Here is a 23,087-nt window from a genome sequence, read left to right as displayed (position 1 = left end):
TTGTGCACACATAAAATCACTGTCTCATTCATGTGACTTTAAGCAAATCATGTCATCTCTTTAAGTTTCATCTTCATTATCGAAAAAACTGGTATTAATAATACTCGTTCTGTCTTCTTAGCGGGGTTGTTATAAAATAAATATAAAGTAATTTTCCTCGAGTACAATGCAGATGCAAATATCCTTCAAATGCGGTAAAGTATTTTAGACATGCAAGGTGACATATTAAATGATTTGGGGACGGACAGAAAAGCCCATGAAAGATGGGGATATCATCATCCAGCTTTCACTGGCAGATTGAGCAGGGCTCATCACCTCAGGAGAACTTTCTTCAGCTTAGGAGTACTTTTTTTAAAAATAGCTTTAGGAGACATCATGCAGCTTACCAACTTAAGTTGTGCAATTCTATTGTTTTCAGTGTATGCTCAGAGTTGTGCAATCATCAACACAATCAGTTTCAGAACATTTTCATCAAGCCGTCAGAAAACTCCTGAACTGATTGCAGTCACTGCCCATTTTCCCCCAAAGCTCTCAGATCTAGACAACCACTAATCTACTTTCTATCTCTATGGACGTGCCTATGATGGATGTTTCATATAAGTAGAGTTATATAATACTAATACATTATTGTCTTTTGTGACTGGCTTCTTTCACTTAGCATAATATTTTCAAGTGTTATTCATGTTATATTGCATATCAAAACTTCATTTCTTTTTATGGCCACGTAATACTTTATTGTATAGATACACTACTTTTTGTTTATATATCAGTTAATGGATATTTAGGTTCTTTCTTTCTTGGCTCTTGGGCTGCTAGGAACATTTGTTTATAGTGCTTTTATGTGGGTATATATTTTCTTTTCTCTTGGGTATATACCTAGGAGTAGGGTTGCTTGATGATATGGTAACTCAAATTAAGGAACTCCCAAACTGTTTTCCAAAGCAGCTGTGCTTTTACATCCTCACTAAAAATCTATGAGAATTCCAATTTCTCCACATCTTCATCAGTGCTCGTTACTATTTTTTAATTATATCCATCATAGTGGGTGTGAAATGGTGTTCATTGCAGCTTAGATTTGAATTCCCCTAGTGACTAATGATTCGATCATCTTTTCATGTGTTTATTGGCCATTTCTGTCTTATTTGAAGAAGTGACTGTTCAAAGGTTTGCCCGTTTTGATTAGATTATTTTTATCGTTTAATTACGGGAGTTCTCGGTACCAGTTTTTTTAAATCAGATATATGATTGCAAATACTTTCTCCCAATCTGTAGGGTTGTCTTTTTACCTTTTTGATGGTGTCCTTTTAAGTCCCAAAATTGATGAAGTCCAGTTTATCTGTTTTGTTCCTTTGTTGCTTATGCTTTGAATGTCACATCTAAGAAACCACTCCCGAATCAAAGGACACAAAGATTAACTCTTATGCTTCCTTCTAAGAGCACTATAGTTGTAGCTGTTGTATTTAGATCATAACTCTATGATTCATTTTGAGTTAATTTTTGTATATGGTGTGAGACATAGGGTTTTCTTCTTTATTCTTTTGCATGTAAATAATGCAAAAGACTTTCAACCTCAGGCCTGGCATGGTGGCTCACACCTGTAATCCTAGCACTTTGGGAGGCCGAGGTGGTTGGATCACTTGAGGCCAGAGGAGTTCAAGACCAGCCTGGCCAACATGGTCTTCACTAAAAATACAAAAATTAGCTGGGCATGGTGTTACGCACCTGTAGTCCCAGATACTCGGGAGGCTGAGGCAGGAGAATCACTTGAACCCAGGAGGTAAAGGTTGCAGTGAGCTCAGATCACGCCACTCCACTCCAGCCTGGGTGACAGAGTGAGACTCTATCTCAAAAAAAAAAAAAAAAAAAAGACTTTGAATTCCATTGAGTCTTGGCCGTCTTGTCAAAGTGTCTGTAAATGTGATAGTTTATTTCTGAACTCTCAATTCCATTGAACTATATATCTATCCCTGTGGCAGTACCACATAGTCTTGATTACTATAGCATTGTATTATGCTTTGAAATCAGGAAGTAGGAATTCTCTAACTTTGTTCTCCCTTTTAAGATTGTTTTGGCAATTCTGGGTCCCTTGCATTTTCATGTGAATTTTATGATCAGCTTAACAATTTCTACAAAAGAGCCAGCTAGGAGTTTGATAGAGATTGCATTGAACATGTAGATCAATTTGGGGAATATTTCCATTTAAACAATGTTGTCTTTCAGTCCATGAACACGGGATGTCCCATTTATTTAGGCCTTTTTAATTTTTTGAAAATGTTTTGTTATTTTCAAAATACAAGTTTGCACTTACATTATTAAATTTATTCCTAAGTATTGTATACTTTTTGATGCTATTGTGATTGGAATTGTTTTCTTCATTTTCTGATTGTTCATTGCTAGTGTATACAAACACAATTTGGGGAGTTGCAATTGTACCCTGCAACCTTGTTGAACTTGTTTATACATTCTGATAGTTTTTTAGTGGATCCCTTAAAACTGTTTACATACAAGATCATGTCATCTGCAATTAGAGGTAGTTTTACTTCTTCCTTTCCAATCTGGATGCTTTTAATTTATTTATTTTTCCTAATTGCTCTGGCTAGAATTTTCATTACTATATTGAATTGAAGTGGTGAGAGCACACCTCATTGTCTTGTTCATGATTTTAGGGTGAAAGCACTTGGACTTTTGCCATTAAGTATGAGGTTAGCTGTAGGATTTTTGTAGATGCCATTTATCCAGTTGAGGAAGTTCCGTTCTATTCCTAGTTGGTTGAGCATTTTTATCATGAAAGAATATTAGATTCTGTCAGATGCCAAAAACTGTGTCTATCGAATGATCATGTTGCTCTTTTTCCTTATTCTGTGACATGTTGTATTAGCATTAATATTTTGGATGTTAAACCATCCTTGAATTCTTGGAATAAGTCTCACTTGGTCATAGTGTATAATTTTGTTTATATGTGGTTTATATTTGGTATATATGCTGGATGTGGTCTGCTAGTAATTTTTTTTTAAGATTTTTGTGTCTACATTTATAATATACTGATCTGTAGTTGTGTTTTCTTGTCTTGGTGGGAGTTATTTTAAATCAACTAAAATTAAAGAATGAATGGAGGGAGAGTGTTTCAAGGCAGAGAAAAATTTAAAAATCATTGATATCATGATGAGACTTCTAAATATGGGACTATGAGTCCTTAGCAGAACATAACCCTGAAGCACAATGGAAAGAGCACAAGGTTTCAGTTGAAGAGCTACTGTTTTGGCTTCTGTTGTTTGCTGTATGACTTTGAGTAAACTACCTAGGATTTCCTCACTTTTAAACTCAGGATAATAATACCTATGTCAGACCTTCATTATGGGGATTAAGTGAGGTGATACATATAGAGAGTATTTTGTTAAAGGCCAAACACTATTAAAATTATACGTGTTTATACCATAGAGAAAAAGAATTTAAGAGGGAGCACTGGAGGAACAGAATATCACCACTTCAAAAAAGACCATAATAAAATTTTTGAAGCAGAACAAAACCTAATGTGGAGGCAGGATCATTCATTTGAGATAGACAATGATTTAACCAAACAAATAGAATCACTTTAAAGTACATACCAGATATGTGAGTGTCATGGTCGTAAAGTTTAGCTTTGTCTGGGATGGAAGGAAGTCAGTGTAGATTTTCCTAGGGGGAATTTCTATTCCTTGGTGTAAACTGGATAACAGTGTGTTTTATTTTATTTTGTTTTGCTTCGCTTTATTGTTTTCTGTTACATGAACTTAAGTTGAGTTTAGTACATTTCCATCAACTTATAACCTCCTGCTATTAGAAATTTTCTAGATGCTCTTTGAAAAACATCAAAGGACACAACTAAAAAATGACTACAAATATGTCTTGTTTGTTTTAACTCTTTTCAGATACAAAGCCAGCCTGCGTATTTAACAACGTGGAATATTATGATGGAGACATGTTTCGAATGGACAACTGTCGGTTCTGTCGATGCCAAGGGGGCGTTGCCATCTGCTTCACTGCCCAGTGTGGTGAGATAAACTGCGAGCGGTACTACGTGCCCGAAGGAGAGTGCTGCCCAGTGTGTGAAGGTAAGAAAAGGTGCTAATTACAGATTAACAGGAGTATACATGGTATAGAGTTCTAAAATCAAAATTTTCCTAATTCATTCTCATCCAAAAGTAAAGGAATATTGAAGTTCCTTTTTTAGCCTTTTTTAGGACACCGTGGTCTGTCTTTTAGCATGTTAAAGCCAGGTAGTGTGTGGAAATACTTCCCTAAAGGAAGCTATGCCTGGGTGTAGACAATGGGTCACCTCTTTCCACAGGCAAATGAGGTGTCCCAGAGATGTTTTCCGTTCCTCCCCTGCAGTTCTAGCAATTTCTCAGCAAGTCCTAGGGCACAGCTTTATCTTCACTCTGGCATTAGAGCTCTCCACTTGCTCACCTCAGATTGCTCAGTTAGGATAATGTGGGCCTCACCCTGACAGTCTCAGCCTGCCAGCCCAGAGAGGAACTAATTCTGCCGCTGTCGTAATACCCAGGACCCTCCAGGGAGATCAGGAACCTGCTACTGCTTCTCTGAAAATATGTGGTGGTTCACATAGGGTCGTGGTATCAGGTGGTGGTGACACCAGCTCAAGGCCCAGCCAGGTGTCAGGTGTGACTCTCAGGAATCTGCTTTCTCTGGTTTCCCCTCTTCTCTCCAAGAAGTAATATGTTCATGTTCCTTCAACAGGCTGCATCTTCCCATCACTGATGTTCATAAATAATAAGCATTTCAAAACAGTTGCTCTGAATATCACTTGCTGCAACCCACACATTTTACAGATTAGGATGTTGAAGTTCAGAAGAGAAAAGTCACTTGCCTGGGTTTATAATGCAGCCGGTAACAATAACCCCATGCCTGACTGTGTCTGTAGTGTTCTTCTGACAACACAACACTGTTTCCCCAGAAAGGAAGGTCTTGTGAGCCTTCCTGTCCTAACCAGGCCCCAGATCTTCAATCTAAAGTCGCATGTGTTAATCTTATGCCTGATCTCTGCACAAAGTGGGAGGGCACAGTGTCATGCCACTTTCCATACTTCCTCATTTTCATAAAATTTTCTCATTTTGATATTTGAGCTATATTTGCAACATAATATTGAAGATCTGAAAATGTTTAAAGTGTAAAAATTGCATTCCTAACATAGTTCATAACAGTGAGTCCTTTTCCCTATTAGAGGTTATTTTAGCCAACATAGGAGAAAAGTAGTTTATTTTTTAGGTGATGTTGACAATTAAAAAGAATTACTTCAAATTTTTAACCTTCCTAATTGCTTTGTTCCCTACTGCTCCCAGTCTGCAATAGTTCTGAAACTGTGCAGCAGTTGATGCTGTAAAAATGTAGATATGAACCTCTGTGTAGTCGTCATAATGAGTTGTCTGGGCATGGATCCGGTTATGTCTCACTTCCTGGAATTCAGATGCAGGCTCAACGTAGAAAAATATGTATTCTAATACTTTTTACACAGGAATTTAAAAAATCTTATCTTGCTCAGGTCCATTGGCCACCTCCCTCTCTGGCAGACTGCCTTCCTAACGCTGTGATGGCATTATTTTAAATGTTGACCTTCTAACTAACTTTATTATAATGCCCTACTATGTCCTTAGAATAATGATGACCAAACTCTAAACTGTCTGGATTCCTCTCCCAGGACAGCAGTCGTTGTTTGTTGAAGCCAGTTTTTTATGTATTTCTGAGAAAGAAAATTGAGTAATTTATCTGGTTGCTCTCAATAGAGGGATAAGTGAGGGTTTCATATGCAGTATTTATATACTTGTCAATAACCTCAGAAACTTTTTTTTTTTTACAGTAGCTTTGGCTACTTCTGTCTCCCACCTGGGGCTGCAGCTTAGCTTCCCAGCTTATGGGAGAAAAAATGGCCTAAGTTCACAGCCCTCCTCCAAGGCACAGTGACCCATGGTATGTCTAGACCAGCCTTGTCATGAACAAGTCCACAGCAAGGGCACTGTTGCCCACATGGTCCTGCAGGCACATGAGATAGAGTTCTAGAAGTAACAATATCACTCTGACTTAGACAGGGCATTGTTCCTTCCGCTTTACAGGTAGGGAAATTGAGGTTTGATAAACATTTATGTCTACAACTATAAAGACATTGTCAGAGCCTAAAATGGAGTCATGTTTTCTAATTACCAATCCACAGCTCTTGCCACAAAGCTTCCCAACTTTACAGAGTGATAACACCTGCACGTTGGTTTTTAGACTACAGATCCTCTTCTCTGGGACTGCTGTGTCAGGATGAGTAGACATAAATTCAGTGTGACAGCTGAGTTTGCATGCACCCCCAGAGACTCCTCATGCAACCCTGAGCTTCTGTTGATCACAGTGGGAATAGAACTGCTGATGACTAGAACCCAGGGAAAAAATGTCTCTGCGTGCAGACAGAGATAAGATTTAGAATATGCTCAGTCTAACTGTGAACTCATGTCCTCATTTAGATCCAGTGTATCCTTTTAATAATCCCGCTGGCTGCTATGCCAATGGCCTGATCCTTGCCCACGGAGACCGGTGGCGGGAAGACGACTGCACATTCTGCCAGTGCGTCAACGGTGAACGCCACTGCGTTGCGACCGTCTGCGGACAGACCTGCACAAACCCCGTGAAAGTGCCTGGGGAGTGTTGCCCCGTGTGCGAAGGTAAATCTTGTAGATGCTAATGAGTCCCTGGCGAATGTCTTCTGTTGGAGAAGCTTCTACCAGTGTATGTTCTTGTTTGTTTATTTCCTTGGGCATAATGTCTGCTTCACGCTGTTACCAGTTGCCGACAAATTTATCAAACAGCTCAAACTAATGATTTGAGGGAAATGTTGCACATGTAAAATGAGAATAGTGTGGTCGTTATTTTGCCATTGCAAATATGCGTGTCTGAATACTTTACAGTATAAGAATATATACATTTTAATTAAGTTCACTTTGAACCTAATTAACACCCAAAGGTCAACCTAACGAAATGAAATTGAAAATGAGACCGATGAGTCAATCTTAGCAGGTTTGACTTGTGACGCTTCCATATGCCCAAGGGTCCTGGCAACTAGAAGAAAAGACTGGAACCATCAAAGGCAATTTGCACTGCCTAGTGCCATCACTGAGTATCTGTTCTGCTTCTCATATCCCAGTGGCTGTGGCTTTGCAATTCCTCTAGTGCTGTTATTTATGTCGTGGTTACCTGCATTTGCTATCTCTCTTCTTGTTCAGTGGAAGGAAGCCTGAGGCATCCTGGACTAGTTTTCCTGTCCCGACTCCTATTCCAGCTCATTTCCTCCATCCTGGGAAGATTCTCTGCATAGTTAACTCATGTTAGTTTTTAATCTTGTGTCCATGTCTGTTAGTGCAGACAAGGGCTTGAATATTTATACAGACATTTCTTTTTTTTTTTTTTTTTACCATTTTAAAATCTTTTTATTTTTATTATTTTTTTTGTCTTTTTTTTATTATTATACTTTAGGTTTTAGGGTACATGTGCACAATGTGCAGGTTTGTTACATATGTATCCATGTGCCATGTTGTTTTGCTGCACCCATTAACTCGTCATTTAGCATTAGGTATATCTCCTAATGCTGTCCCTCCCACTCCCCCCACCCCACAACAGTCCCCGGAGTGTGATGTTCCCCTTCCTGTGTCCATGAGTTCTCATTGTTCAATTCCCACCTATGAGTGAGAACATGCGGTGTTTGGTTTTTTGTCCTTGCGATAGTTTACTAAGAATGATGTTTTCCAGTTTCATCCATGTCCCTACAAAGGATACGAACTCATCACTTTTTATGGCTGCATAGTATTCCATGGTGTGTATGTGCCACATTTTCTTAATCCAGTCTATCGTTGTTGGACATTTGGGCTGGTTCCAATTCTTTGCTATTGTGAATAGTGCCACAATAAACATATGTGTGCATGTGTCTTTATAGCAGCATAATTTATAGTCCTCTGGGTATATACCCAGTAATGGGATGGCTGGGTCAAATGGTATTTCTAGTTCTAGATCTCTGAGGAATCGCCACACTGACTTCCACAATGGTTGAACTAGTTTACAGTCCCACCAACAGTGTAAAAGTGTTCCTATTTCTCCACATCCTCTCCAGCACCTGTTGTTTCCTGTTTTTTTAATGATGGCCATTCTAACTGGTGTGAGATGGTATCTATCTCACTGTGGTTTTGATTTGCATTTCTCTGATGGCCAGTGATGATGAGCATTTCTTCATGTGTTTTTTGGCTGCATAAATGTCTTCTTTTGAGAAGTGTGTGTTCATGTCCTTTGCCCACCTTTTGATGGGGTTGTTTGTTTTTTTCTTGTAAATTTGTTTGAGTTCATTGTAGATTCTGGATATTAGCCCTTTGTCAGATGAGTAGGTTGCAAAAATGTTCTCCCATTCTGTAGGTTGCCTGTTCACTCTGATGGTAGTTTCTTTTGCTGTGCAGAAGCTCCTCAGTTTAATTAGATCCCATTTGTCAATTTTGGCTTTTGTTGCCATTGCTCTTGGTGTTTTAGACATGAAGTCCTTGCCCACACCTATGTCCTGAATGGTATTGCCTAGGTTTTCTTGTAGGATTTTAATGGTTTTAGGTCTAACATTTAAGTCTTTAATCCATTTTGAATTAATTTTTGTATAAGGTGTAAGGAAGGGATCCAGTTTCAGCTTTCTACATATGGCTAGCCAGTTTTCCCAGCACCATTTATTAAATAGGGAATCCTTTCCCCATTTCTTGTTTTTGTCAGGTTTGTCAAAGATCAGACAGTTGTAGATATGCGGCATCATTTCTGAGGGCTCTGTTCTGTTCCATTGATCTATATCTCTGTTGTGGTACCAGTACCATGCTGTTTTGGTTACTGTAGCCTTGTAGTATAATTTGAAGTCAGGTAGCATGATGCCTCCAGCTTTGTTCTTTTGGCTTAGGATTGACTAGGCAATGCGGGCTGTTTTTTGGTTCCATATGAACTTTAAAGTAGTTTTTTCCAATTCTGTGAAGAAAGTCATTGGTAGCTTGATGGGGATGGCATTTATACAGACATTTCTAATGGAGGGTGTCCAGCATTAAGAAGTACATTTGCATAGTAAAATGAACTAATGTGGATTAAAAATTAATCCATGTAGAAGATGGATCTTTCTAGAATTTCTGAAAACAGATATTGAAAAATGGACTTATCTTTCCAGAAAGTCAGTTAAGTAGACTAAGTCTTTTTAAGTACGAAGAAATCTTGTGCTTCCACCGAAATGTTAATAAACTGAGACTCCAGAGTTTGCCTGACTAGCTTCATCAGCCTCTGAGGGGCTAGACTTATTAAAGACCTTAAAAATCATATAAAAGTTTAAGCTTGAGGACTCTATTTCCATTGACATCACCGATTCCCTCGTCATTACTGTACTCAGAATGCAGCTGCCACACTCCAGAACTTTATAGCTTCCAGATGACCAGTTTTGTGGAAGTCACCCACCCCTACATGTATATATGCTCCTCCCATTCCCTAAAGGCAGCATTTCAGTGCTGAAAAAAAAAAAAAGCATGTAGAAATACATATGATGGTTGTATAGTCGGCCTTACAGGAAAGGGTGCCTTACTGAAGCAGATGAAGATAAGAATGTCTGTCCCTAAGAATTAGGGACAATCTATTGCCAACTTGAAATATTTAATTACGAATATTTGGGGCACACGGTAAGGAATATGAAAAGCATAAATTCATAATCCAGGAAACAGCCTTTTAACCTCATGGGTCTTGTGTCATAAATTCAAAATAAAACTTTAAAAACTTGTTGAAGAATAAAAGAGCCTTTCCTCTGGAAGTAAATGAAAGGAAGGCTGATCCTTTTGCACCCACCTTTTGCATTCATCAGCATATCCATCATGAAGAGTGGAGAAGGCAGGCAGTTGGTGAACAGGTAAATATATATATAACTCATTTATTACTATTTTCTTAGCGCACATTGATGTTTGGGTAAGGAGTGAATCTTAGTGTGGTCACTTAGAATTTGGTCTCTGCAACATCTGCCTAGAGTTGTAATCTAATCATCTACTGTTTGAAAAAAGAGTTACAGTTTTGGTGAGCCATTAATTTGAAAAAATTAAGAACCTCCTGGAATTCAGATACCGCATTGGACACAAAGATAAGTAAGAGATAACCCTTAACTTTGAAGAACCTATTTAGGCTGAGTTTTAAATTAAACTGGGAGAAAGGGAATGTCCCCATTGAGGTATGGTGGGGTAAGTGCATCACATTTGTACCCAATTTCATTTAACCTTCACAGCAACACTGCTGAAGCCTTTATTATCCCATTTTGGAGATGAAGACATTCAGATTTAGAGCGATTTAGATCATTTCCCCAAAGGGTGTAGTTGCCATTGTGTGGCTGAGTGAGGATCAGCTGAAGTCTGTCAGATTCCGCTCCATTTGTGCTTGCTTCCCCTGCCCCACACAGCATCCCAGCCTAACTCATGCCCTGCTTCTAGTGTCCTCACCCATCTCTACTCACCTCTGGCTTTTGGCTCTGTTGAGGAGTGAGGGCAGTCAGCGGAGGCAAGGGAGGAAATCATTTGCAGTTTGAAAACTACTCCAGGTATTTTGAATGTGATCGTCCACCTACTGTCTCCTCGCAGTTTGAAGACCTCAGGGGAAAGATGCCTTTGAGATGCATCCCTGAGTTCACTTCTAGGGCCTCAGGTCCGGGCAGCCCCCTCCACCTCAACAGAGCTCAGCATCCTTGTCATTTCAGCCGTAAAGTTCTGCTGGCCTTTTTTCCTCTCTGTCTCTTTCATGCTGTGGCTCTGATCTCTCATCAAACCTTTCAGAATATTTTATTTTTTGGTTCTCAGAAATAATTTATCTTGCTTTTCTTGTTTTTGTTTTTAACTTAGTTGAGTAGTGAGTTTCATATGAATGTATTTACTCTCCAATAACGCTTTCATTTTAAGATGTATTAATAATAAGAAAACAGATTATTTTAGTATAGGATTAAAAAACAGTGCACAGCTTAAGATAATGATACTAAAGGGTTATTTATGGCTACTAATAATAAAGTTACAAAATAAGGTGAATGGATCTTACCGCTTAGTTGATAGGGTCCAAGAAAGTCTCTGGGATCATTTGAAGACATTTTTTCTCAGCAGTCATTCAGTATCATACTTAAATATACTTTCAGATGATTTCAGAATAGCAAAAGGGTTGTATGAAATAAGAAAAAGTGCAAGGTGTTAATGTGCAATAAATAAGCAATCACCCAGAAATAGAGGAAAACCAGAAACACTGGTATTTACCTAGTTTATACACACAATAAAATCCTCTGTGCACAGTTGCATAACCAGTGTTGGCCCTTACCCTATTAGCTACAGTCTCTAGGTACATCGTCAGAGTGTGAAATTAGATGAAAGGACCCCACACAAGGATTGTGGTTTTAAATTCTAAGTAAACTAACAGCATCACTAAATATGGCGTGTTAGGACCTCCAGGGAGGAAGAACCTTATTGTGGCTGTTGTTATTGGAGACACATACCTTCCAAATGACAAGATAATGTGCTTTTTGGTTACTCCTGGAGGACTAGGGACATGAACCTGGGGGCCCTTAAAGACCAGGCTGTTACTTGACAGCTAACTTGATTCACAAGTACCTAAGTGCTTTTTAAATTGGCACTTAAGTACTCTCATGATGAATTCTTAGCAAGTTATTGTCAACACCCAATTCAGGTATACAGATAAGCCTTTCTAGTCTGTAACTGATTATATTCTCACATTTTGCTTTGTTGGCTTTTCTCTATATCTCTTGTTTATTGATCTCATTATTTTTATTTTCTGACCCCTGTAAGAGCTAGGGTGGAAATGTGTGGAATAGCATATAAAGTTTTCAGTTGAAGGGTATACATAGACGACATGGCCTTAATCTCCTTAAAAACTAAAAACAAAAAAGAGACTGGATAGCAGAATTAGGTCTTCATCTGCAGGGCCACTGTTATTTGTAACCCTTAATGACAGTGGCTAACATTTCATACAATTGTTATGTGTCAGGTTTAAGTGCTTTAAGGGGAGCAACTAATTTGAGATCCTCACAGCATCCCTTCAGTATGGGTGCTGTCATCCCAGTTTGCCTTCAGAGAACACAAAGTTCAGAGGCCATGTAATTTGCCCAGGGTCATACAGCTCATAACTGACAGCACAGTGTGTCCCCTGGACCCTGAATGGACAGTGCCTCTGCACTCCAGTGCATTTTACCCTGAAAGAGGCTCCATCCCCCTGTAAAGAAAGAATTTGGCATCTTTCTGATGTGTAAGTAGATGCTCAAAATTTTTAAATGAGTAAATAATAAGTGAGGGCAGTGACGAGGAAAGAAAGACTGGAGCAGGAAGTCCCAGCCAGACCCTTCTTGCAGATCTTTTTAGTTGAGTGAGGGAGCAGACCCTGATACAGGGTTACCTTAACGAGAGTGTCAAAAGCTGATGGCCATTGGGACCCCTGATCTACTAGTTAAAGGAAGAATAATGTCAGGGTGCTTATCACTGAAAACACATTTTGAGAACATAAGTAAGAGTGTTGTGGAAGTGTGTGACATGAGGTGGGCCCACATGTCTGCAGGCCTGTTGGACCAATTTCCTGCATTGATGGTTCACCCTTCCGATGGGCACTCAGCTCTGGGCTCCATCCCTGTGGCAGCCTCATGGGCCTTCCAAGACTGATGTGTATTCTGTGGTTCTGTCCCAGTTCAGCCCCTGACGTCCAGAATCACAGAGTTTAAGTGGGGCTTCCCAGACCCTATAAGGCTAATGCTTGCTGCCATGTTAATGTACTGTTTTTAAGACGCCTTGTACATGGTGTAGGTGCCACTGCATTTCAGTTACTTACACGGGCAAGGATTTTTTTTACATTGTCATTAGGTATTGAGAATAATTTGCTAATTTTTTTTTCAATAATACCAAGTATAAATGCTGCCAAAGCTGATTCTTAATGTCAGAGGGATCCTGAGGACAGGTTGCCATTTCCGTTAGAAATCTGTTTTGTAATTGAAGGTAAGATAAGGTATTGGGGAGGGAAGTTTTGGCTACATGACATCTATAACATTCCCATGATTACTCAATAAGAAAAATTCAAGAGATGTGGACAGGTGTGTGGCCAGCTTAGCTGTGACACCTGATGCAAGAGATTAGAGCTTCTTGGGGACTTTGAAGTCTTGATGTCAGACCTGATCTGCCCTCTCATCTTGGGCTGCAGCTGGACCCTGCCCAGGTGGCCACTGTGACCTGAGTGTTCTTCAGGCCTCCTTATATGCACCATCTCCTGCAGGGAGGAGCTGATGATTTTGATGACCTTAGGGATTTTGAAGCCAACACCAGAGTATCACTTTTCAAGAACTAGGAACAACTTAGGTAATATTTTAAAAGGTAGCATTCAGAATTATACTCAAGTTGCCAGTAAATAAATTCCATGCTTGCGGTTGGGCAAATGGGTAGTTTCCCCTCTACCATTTCTGTCTGTCTGAAAACAAAGCAAAATCCATGTTCTATCTCTGACAGGAAGTCAAAGAGTTATTTGTAGATTGTTAAAGCTGGATGAGAGGTATATCAGAGTCCATAGCATTCAGTATTTTTTAAGTTTTCTTCTTAATAAAAAGTTAAAATTGCTATTTGCAGACATATTATCAGATACCCAGCTGAATTTCAGGCCTAATAATTCTGCTAACCTAGACTTAACTCTTGAAGTAGAGGATAGAGGAATAAGAGATTCACTGTGCATGGATTCTTTCTCATTCTGGCTTTAGGATGGAATGTGGTTGAACCAAAAAATCGACTATCTTTCTTCCTGCCACCTGGCTTTCTTGGATCTCTTACTTAGGGAATCTTGGTCCTACTTGGGACAGTGTTGAAGACTGGATGTCAGGCATGTCTTGACCTATGTGGATTTAGTAAGCCACTTCGGTCTCAGCTCACCCAATATTGTAAGTTGCGCTCCTCTAAAAGGCTGGAGTTCTGTGAGCTGTCAAATGTACTGTCGTCTTCTTCATCAATCCCAAATTTATAGAAGCACTATATTCTCTCCCTGAAGGCTGATGATATAGCTTGAATCAAGCTGCCCTTCTAATGAGATTTCTACTGGGCTGCCAGAAAAGTCTGTACCAGGCACATATCTGGGTGGGAATTCTTTGAAACAAGAAAAAATGTTTCCAGCCCTGCCCATAATGCTTCCTCACTGAACAGTATCTCAAATGATTAAGCTACTGCTTTTGTGGCATGGAGTCAAACATAGTTTGGCTGACCCCAAGAGGCAGTGAAGTCAAAGATGCCATAGGGTCACATGTTATTAACATTCTGGTACATAACAGGGATCAAAACTCAGTTTATGGGTGGTATTGCTTCAGTGCCATATACTATGCTATTATTAGTAAGCCAAGAATAATAAAATATTCGTAATAGCCTAAAGACTGTTAGGCATGTGTTTTATCCTTTAACTCTAAACGTCCTGGATACTGGTTCCATAAATGGAAATTAAAATATAACACAGTCTATTTTTTGCTTGTCCAAATAAGGTCATATGTTGGGTAACAAATGCGTAGCAAATGACCATTTGTTAACCTAGGTCTTTAACATAAACATCAGAAATTTTTCAATGATGAACATTGTCATATTTTTGTTTTTCTCTGATCATTTAAAATATATTTACATATTTAAAATAAAACTAGAATATAGGTAAAATAAATGTAAAAGACACTCATATCCAGCCTTAATATATCACTTTCAAGATTTTGTGATTTTTCACAGCTATATAGAAATAGGTACATTATATGAGTGGCTTTCTTTACATGTTAGATCCACCACTTACATTAATAGTTAAACAAGTATAGAAATAAATGTTGTGGAAGTAGTTTAATAGAGAAGAAATGGTTATTCTTACTTATACCTGGGAGTTCCGCTACTGGTTCTCCAAGTCCAGCATGTCTTTGCTTGTGTCGGTAATGCCTTGCACTTTGTACTTGATTTTGAGTAAGACTGCCATACTGAACCAAGTTTTACAAATAAAAATGAAGGTTGGTCTTATACTCTTAATTTGCTAGATGACCAAACTGATCAATGCCTTAAATGTTCAGAATTTTTGAGAGCTAATTCTGAAACACATGATTAGAAATTCCTCTGCCCCTGAGTTTACAGAGCTCAGCTGTTAAGTATTTCCCTGTTGAAGTGGCGTGCAAGGGGGTGGGTTGCTCTTTATTTCCTCTCCTGTCTACTTCCCATACCTAAAAGGGTATTATTGCTGGGAGTCTCATAATTTTCCTACTAAGACAATAATTGCATCTAATAGATCAGACTTGGGCCTGCTAATTTTCATCTAATCAACAGAGGCGGGAAAACATAGTCTGGAATGCTAACTATGTGAATGAAAAATATTTAGTCATTCTTGAAATGATAGGAATGTTTTTCCAACAAGCTTAAATAAACACAATCTCTTTTGAGACTGTGCTAAACTTTTTTTGGATGAGACAACTCTTAGGCAACCAAACAGAAGTTAATGAAGGTTATTAAGAGACATGCCCTTCAGAAAAGGCTTGCAGACTTTAAAAAGAAAAGATTCCATCTTCTTTATGCTGCAACCATTGATAAATAGCAGAATTGGTTTACTTTTAGCTTTTGTCTACCCAGTAGAATTTAACATTTTAATTAGTAATCATACTGCCCAGTGTTCAAAAGATACCATTTTACCTAACATGGCTATATTAGACCATCTTATTTTAAAATCCTCATCTTCATCTCCTTCTACTGTTTGCCTCAGTTCCAAGGAATTGATTGGACTCAACACTCCTGTATTTAAAGCAACTTATTACACTTTTCCTATGAAGCATGTTTGTTTATTCCCACCAATACAAGGTCCCACCAGATAATAAAATTATTTTTAAACATACTGAAATCTACATATTCAAGTGAAGTGTTTTTCCTTTCACAAGTTATATGGGAAAAATGTATACTTACTTCAGGAATACAGTCATTCAGAATATTTTTGGTGCCTCTCTTTTGAAACTGACTTTAGAGATCATAGCACATCCTTTTGAATATCCTAAGCTTTGTTAAACCCTTGACTTTGAAGGTTTATTAGACTCTAGGAAATAGCCAAAGTCATTTATGTTGAAGTCTGGTTTAAAAAAAAAAGGTGGCTGATCTAGCTGAGTAAAACTCGTTAGAGGAAGCAAAAAGTGACAGTAAAATAAAGGCACTTTCTCTTCTATGACATAGTAATTTGCTCTGAAAGCAACTATGAAGAGGTTTCAAACAGAATTTTAACACGAACAGCATTTTGGCATAAGAATATAGCCTCTAAAAGTGAGTACTTTTATCAATAATACTTATTTGTAAGTATAACTCCTGGTGTGTTTATAAAAAAAATCAATTCACCTACTACATAGTATTTTTATGACTTCTAGGGATTAGAGGCATATGTTAAAATGGTCATATACTGTATTACAACATTTTTCTGAAATTGCAGGTGTTCTATTCCAACATTTTTTTCAAATAAATTAGACTAAAATAATTTGCCTATAGAAACAGCTCAAAATAGGTGGTGATTCTAATATAATTTATTTTTAGTATTTTAGTTGTCTAATTCCACTTCTAATTATACCAGACTGTTTCCTGGTATAGTCTTAAGTATATCTTATAAAAACAAAATGATTTCACATTGCTTAATATATGAGGGTTAGCATTGAAGATAGTGAAAAATCCAGTGAGTCACTGTTAAACCCCCATTAGAACTTTTCTGTGCTGTATCTATCTGATTATTGAAGATACAGTGTCACACAAGCATATAAACCGTCTGTTGCAATACTATTTTAAAATCGTAGGACAGATTCAAAAAGGGGAAATGTCCACTAAAGAACGCCTCTTGCGCATGTGTGGGTCTCCCCATCACAGGTGGCTGATGTGGTGGCAGGAGCAGCATCATACCCACCTATCAGCCTCTTAATTTGAGACTCCCAAATACTTCCCTGCATGAGCTCCCAGAATGCAGATTGGGAAATCTGTTGCCAGGGGACTCAGCAAAGCCAGATCTTGGTCCAGGGGTCATACCATCAGTTTAATCTAAATTTGACGTGCTTTGAGCAATACGGGACATGTAACATGTTTTTGAAATTTGCCAGAAAGCATGCATTTTGTTTTATAAATATTTTGAGTTTAAGTTGATCCGCAGTTTGACCAAATTTTTATTTACCGTTTATATCTACAGAATACCTGTTTACACTTCAGTGGAGTTTAACTTTCGCATCTGAGAGATTAGCTGGATTTATCTGGTTTGTTTGAAACACAGCCTAATTCAGGTATATGGACCATTTGAGATCACAGAATTTAATGCTAGCTGCCAGTAAAAAGATGCAGTCCCAGGCTCCAGCTCTTACTTTGCAGCAGCATAGTGAAACACAACTAAGAATCCTCAAGATTCTAAGGCCAAGTACTTGATCCTTGTGGACCCTGTGAATCATGTAACTTTCACATTGGCTGCTGGAGCAAACTGAGAGTTGATTTGCAAGCCACCACTCGACCAGCACCAGAACTCAAAAGCGTGCATTCTGTGTGCTTACCTCATCCCTGACTGCAGCTTACTCTTTTCTAGCTAAAATTTACCTGGATCCCCATTTCCTTACTTTAAAAAAGTATTCATTCATGATATAATTTGAGACTGCCTTGGATCTATTACATAATCTAATGAGGTATATTTATATGCTCCTTTATGTATATTCAGTGCCTACCATTTGCCCATGCCTGTGCCTTTGTGCCTTGCATGGTGGTTGAACCCTCTTAGTTTGCCTGTCAGTAGGAAGACAGGAGATCATGTTCTTTTTCACCTTAATTGGACAGCTATTGCCCTGCATGTCAGCTCACTTTTAAACAATTCAGGGAGTCTCTGTTTGTTAGGGAAGCTATAATATGTTTGGAGATAATAAGCTATCCACTTGGGATGGCCTCGGGCCTTGCATACTGAGAGGGCCAGCAAGCTCAGATCTTTTCAAAGCCATAAATCTCTCATCCTTTCTGGGAATCAAGTTTGTAAAAGATTCCATGAAGATTTTATGTTAGACGAATTCCACAGGGGGTGTGCTCCACAGTCCTGTGACAGAGATACTAAGAACATGACTCATTGCGTGAGGAGCCCCTACAATTCTTGTTATGAAAGTACTGGTTGAACTTTCTCTTATTGTTGACATATGTTTGAGATCCCTGACTTCCTAACACTGAGATCTGCTCATTAAAGACAATTTTTGGAAATAGGTCTTCTGTATCTTTCAACTTCAGAGTGGCAGAAACACTGGCAAAGATAAAAAGTAGTATAAATGATTCTGTGATGAGTTTGCCCTTGTCCCTAAAGATCTAGCCAGGCCCCCATCATGAGAGAGGAAGAACAGGGGCCAGGCACACAGAGTCATTGTTTCCACCGACATTGGATTAGCTGATTACTAAGAGATTTCTGTTCTCTTGGAGACATCATAGACATAGTCAAAATGTAGAACAATGATATCAGACTGCTACTCAGCAAATGTGAAAGGCGCCACTGGCTGGTCACTAACATGCTCCAAAGCTTACCAGACCATGTGAAAAGATAGCACAGACCCACCCACCATCTCAGATGCTTTTCACGTTATCAGTGGAGATAAAAAATGATGCTTAAGTTACAACAAGCAGGGTTCAGAATGCTGAACCAATTGCCATACTGTTGATCAGCTGCACATTTGAGGTCTGTGAAAGGGCTAAGAATTCATTAATTAGCCATCTGAGACCAGTTGTAGCTCTGAGCAGACAAGATCAGCATGACATCAATAATTACAACAAGAAGTAATGTTGCTGTCACCCTTACAGTAGAGTCTTTTCTTGACAATCTTGTTTGAGCATTATAGGAATATTGTGAGGTAGAAATAATGAGTATTCCCATTTTCTAGAAGCCCAGAGAGGTCCATCATAACATGTTAGCTTAATGAGAGAGCAGGGACTCAAGCTATGTTTTCTGACTCCAAATCCATGACCTTGGCATTGCTTCCCAGTAGACCCCCATTGTGAGAAGACGGGATGAGGAGAATAAGATGATGAATGTCAAAGTACTTGATCATTGTGAGAAGACAGGATGAGGAAAATAAGATGATGAATGTCAAAGTACTTGATCATTGTGGCTTAGATTCAAAAGCCAGTCTCACTCCTGGCTCCATCCCCATTGCTGAGACCCAGTTACTGTTCTTCTGAACTCTGTGGCCCAGCCTTTGATCCAGGGTTCTTCTCATGAGCCTCTGACTGGAATTTTGACCTTGCCGTTTGACTTCTGGGAGAGCTGGATCTGTTTTCTGCTTCTACTTGTTTATTCCTGCATCCTCCCACCTAGGGACATTACTCAACTCAAGAGCCCCGACCCACTCTCCCATCCTGTCAGGCTTGACCTCTGCCCATTCTTGTTCATATCCATCCAAATTCTAGGCCCCAGGCCCTAACCATTGGCACTTAAGTCCCCACTGAGTACATGAGCTGCTCAGCCTCCATCAGTCTGCCAGGCACCAGGATACCATCAACAGCGCGTGTGCATTCTGCTCTGCACTCTTCCTTTTCTTTCTGTGGTTCTTGTCAGTCTCTAATTAACCCAGTTGTCAGTTTGCCAAGTAGTCAGCAAAAGTGCCCATAACTTCACGCAGTAGAAGATGAGCTCCTGAGTTGAATGACTGCCTAGCTGTTTTCAGAATTATTTTAATAACACTTTTTATTTGGCATCATCAAGGAGTAGGGTAGTTCCAGAAGTGAATTCTCCAGATAATTAAAAATTTGGGATGTCAGATCTTACATTAAGAATTTTATGGGAGGCCTTCTATAATGCTTTGTGTACTTTTCTGCCTTCTTAAGCCAAAGATGCAGATCATATGATCGTATTTTAACCCATCTCAGGAAACCGAGTGTCATCACTGAGTAATCTCATTTTAGACGGCTTGGATTTGGGGATTTGCACTCCATTTTCACCATTATTAAGTGTGTCAGGTCTACAACAGCCTTCAGATCTGGCTTTCTGCTTCAGTGGAGTTCATTTATTGTGTACCTCCTATGTGCAAAAGACTGCCACAGTGGTGTGGACCCTAAGGAACTTACTGTCTAATCTTCTAAAAGTTAGAAAATTAGAGATAGCAGCCTCTTAGGACAATTTCGAATGGGAGCTCTTCTTTGCCAAATAATGTACAGTGACTTTAGGTGTTTAGATGTCTTTCTTTTTCCCGTTTTGTTCATTCATTGAGCAGTTCTATAGACCAAACTGTACTAGGTGCTGAGGTTATAAACAATGAATGAAGTATTGTCCCTAACGTGCAGACCCTTCCTCCCTGGTTTTCAACCATTTCCCAGAAGGCTAGGTTCCAGTTACCAAAATTCTGACCGCCTGACCCACCCTCCAAGTTGAAAATAGCTGCTTAAATGTGCACACACACAAACCCGCATACCTGTTAATATAACACATTATTTCCACTTAAAGCTACCAAAATATAATTCCTATGAACATTAGCAATAAAAAGAGTAAGAATAAAATGTAAGACAAGTATAAAAGATCTAGATTCTTGGAATCCAGTGATAATTTTGTGAGCTGTCTCAAGCTGGATTCCTGGAAAAAGATACCCCACTCTATAAAAAAAATTTTTTAATTTGTCTTTTAATAATCTCAATAGTACTACCATCTTTTCCTATTAAATATGGTTTTGGTAAAGGAAGAAAAATATTAATATGTCTAACAGCCAAGATTCCTTGGGAAAAGCATACAAAATTAATAAATAGGTCTAAAATAAATACATGGTTGCTTCCTTTTCCGATCACAAAATAATACAAATCTTGGGAACATTTGCACACTGTTCGTTTTAAAATAAAATAAACTGCTCTGAGATAAGTACTTCAGAAATTACAAGGATGTAGGTGTTGTTATGAGAAGTGTACAAAGGGGAAAAGGATAACCAAATGTGTAGCGGCTAAAAGAATTTGAAAACTCCAACCGTAAGAGACTTTTTTCCATGACTTAATGAGGCTTTCTTAAGTACACATTCAAACGCTACGGAAATTCCCACTTCCAGATTAGGGAATTTTTATATCTTCGATTTTTTTTTTTCTTATTGTCTGCTTTAGTAGAGTTTTCCCTCTAGCTTCATTTGGGAAAATTTCATCTTCACTGTACTTTCCTTCCCAAGATGCAATTATGTTGACAATTTGGTGATTTATTTGAAAGGTGTTCTGACCAGTTATGGGTCACATTTGAAAAGCATCTGTGTTGACAGCATGACATATGAAAATACAGCAAAACAGACAAGCTTTGATACTGTCTTGGCCAGTCTTATCTCCAGTTTTATGGCCCTGTCTAGGAGACCTGATATATTTAGCCATTGAACTGCCATGTAAAGTCAGTGACATTTTGGAATTTTCCTACTCATTGGATATTCACATTGCTTAACCAAGTTCAGCCCCCTCCAACCCCCCAATCCCTGCCCAAAATAGAAAAATAAAACTACCTTAAGAAAGAGCGCCTGAAGTAAGTCTGAAAAGAAAGCATAATTGTTCATTTTTATCTCTCATAATCAAATAAGCAGGCTTGGGAATTTACAAAGAAGAGCTATGTGAAATCTGCAAAGCATTATTAAAGCCTGAAAGAAGAGGTAATAAGAGAAACGAGAGACAGATAGGAATTGTTAGCTTCATTTATCTTAATACTTCTACTTGAATTTTTTTTCACTTGTAAAGAAATGTAAGAATGTATCTGTCTTTAAAAAGTACTTTTTCTGTAATCCCAGCACTTCAGGAGGCTGAGGTAGGAAGATTGCTTGAGGTCAGGAGTTCGAGACCAGACTGGGTAACATAGTGAGACCTCATCTCAAAAGAAGAAGAAAAATAAAAAGGGGAAAAAAAAAGCATTTTTTTCTAGAAATTTGCCTACAAAGAGGTTTTTCCAGAAAGACTTTTCTTAGTGTGTGGGTGTGTGTGCGTATGAATGCATAGGAACGGAGGGTGCTGGCAGACAGCTGCTTTCCACAGCCAGGCCTGCAGTTCACCAGAGGACAGCACAGTGAGGCAGCAGTCCTAGAGACAATCAGAATCAGGAAACAGAGTTAATTACCCTCCTGACAAGACAGTGCTACACACAGACCCAACAGGGATGGCTGTGTATGCCTTGCACAGTTGTACATTTACAGAGTCACCCACCCATACTCGAGAGCTGCTAATTGGTTGTCAGCTTTCCCAAGGCTGCTAATCAGAAAGAGTGCTTCACACATTTCTCAATGGAGATAATTAATATTATTTATGAGAGAGAACCAGCTCCTAGTAATCTATCTAAGAACCTTGTATGGATTAATTCAAAACCAGAAGTTCAGTGGAGTAATACAGATTAGACAGCAAGTTAAAAGCATCTATTAACATTGACATTTAGGCTACATGTACCTGAAATATAAAAACTAATTATTATATTGTTTCAGAAGTGAATATACATAATTATACATTTTAAAATAACTGAGGATCAAAATATGTTCATTTTTATTGTTCTCCCAGAGTTGTTGAACTATATAATGTGAGGATAAGACTGATCTAAAAACTTTATACCAGCATCTTAAAAGGTTGAATTTGAGTTTCAGCTTCTTACTTCTTTGGCCACTTTTTGGAGAATTTCTCATAAAATGAAATAACAAGAGGCAAGAAAGTGGAGAGCTTAGATTTGCTTAACACATTTATAACACCTGAATAACTGAATATATATTTATGGTTTAGTACCATGGCCTTAAAGTTAGATTCATGATTTTCATTTTAACTTTATATTTTTAATCAAATTAATTGTGATCCCAGTAGCTTAATTTTGCCATTGAGTAGATAAAATTGCTCCTAGGAAATACGTGAGCATCAATATAAAATACTGATGGTGTTTTTCAATAACAGGGTCTGAAGCTCTCTAATTTGTAAAAAAGACTAACATTTTCCTGGAAATACTTTTACTGACAAGACATCTGTTAGGCTTTTTAGGATATGAAAGAAGTAACCCTAAATTTTTAATAAATGTAAAATAGAGAATCTACATGTGTTTGTGTA

The 23,087-nt window shown here is 38.4% G+C and overlaps 1 protein-coding gene across 6 annotated transcripts in view; it reads left to right on the top strand.

Annotated features, from left to right (window-relative positions):
• CRIM1 (cysteine rich transmembrane BMP regulator 1) overlaps positions 1-23,087 on the top strand; it is a 197,146-nt gene that overhangs the window by 118,817 nt on the left and 55,242 nt on the right. For all 6 annotated transcript variants that reach the window (XM_030800639.1, XM_030800644.1, XM_030800643.1 and 3 more), the window contains 2 exons: positions 3,909-4,091; positions 6,501-6,698. In XM_030800639.1, coding sequence (XP_030656499.1) covers positions 3,909-4,091; positions 6,501-6,698 — 381 coding nt within the window. The remainder of the gene's footprint in view (positions 1-3,908; positions 4,092-6,500; positions 6,699-23,087) is intronic.

This window comes from Nomascus leucogenys, chromosome 19 (assembly GCF_006542625.1).
Source record: "Nomascus leucogenys isolate Asia chromosome 19, Asia_NLE_v1, whole genome shotgun sequence".
NCBI lineage: Eukaryota > Metazoa > Chordata > Mammalia > Primates > Hylobatidae > Nomascus > Nomascus leucogenys.
This window is presented reverse-complemented; position numbering and strand designations above follow the sequence as displayed.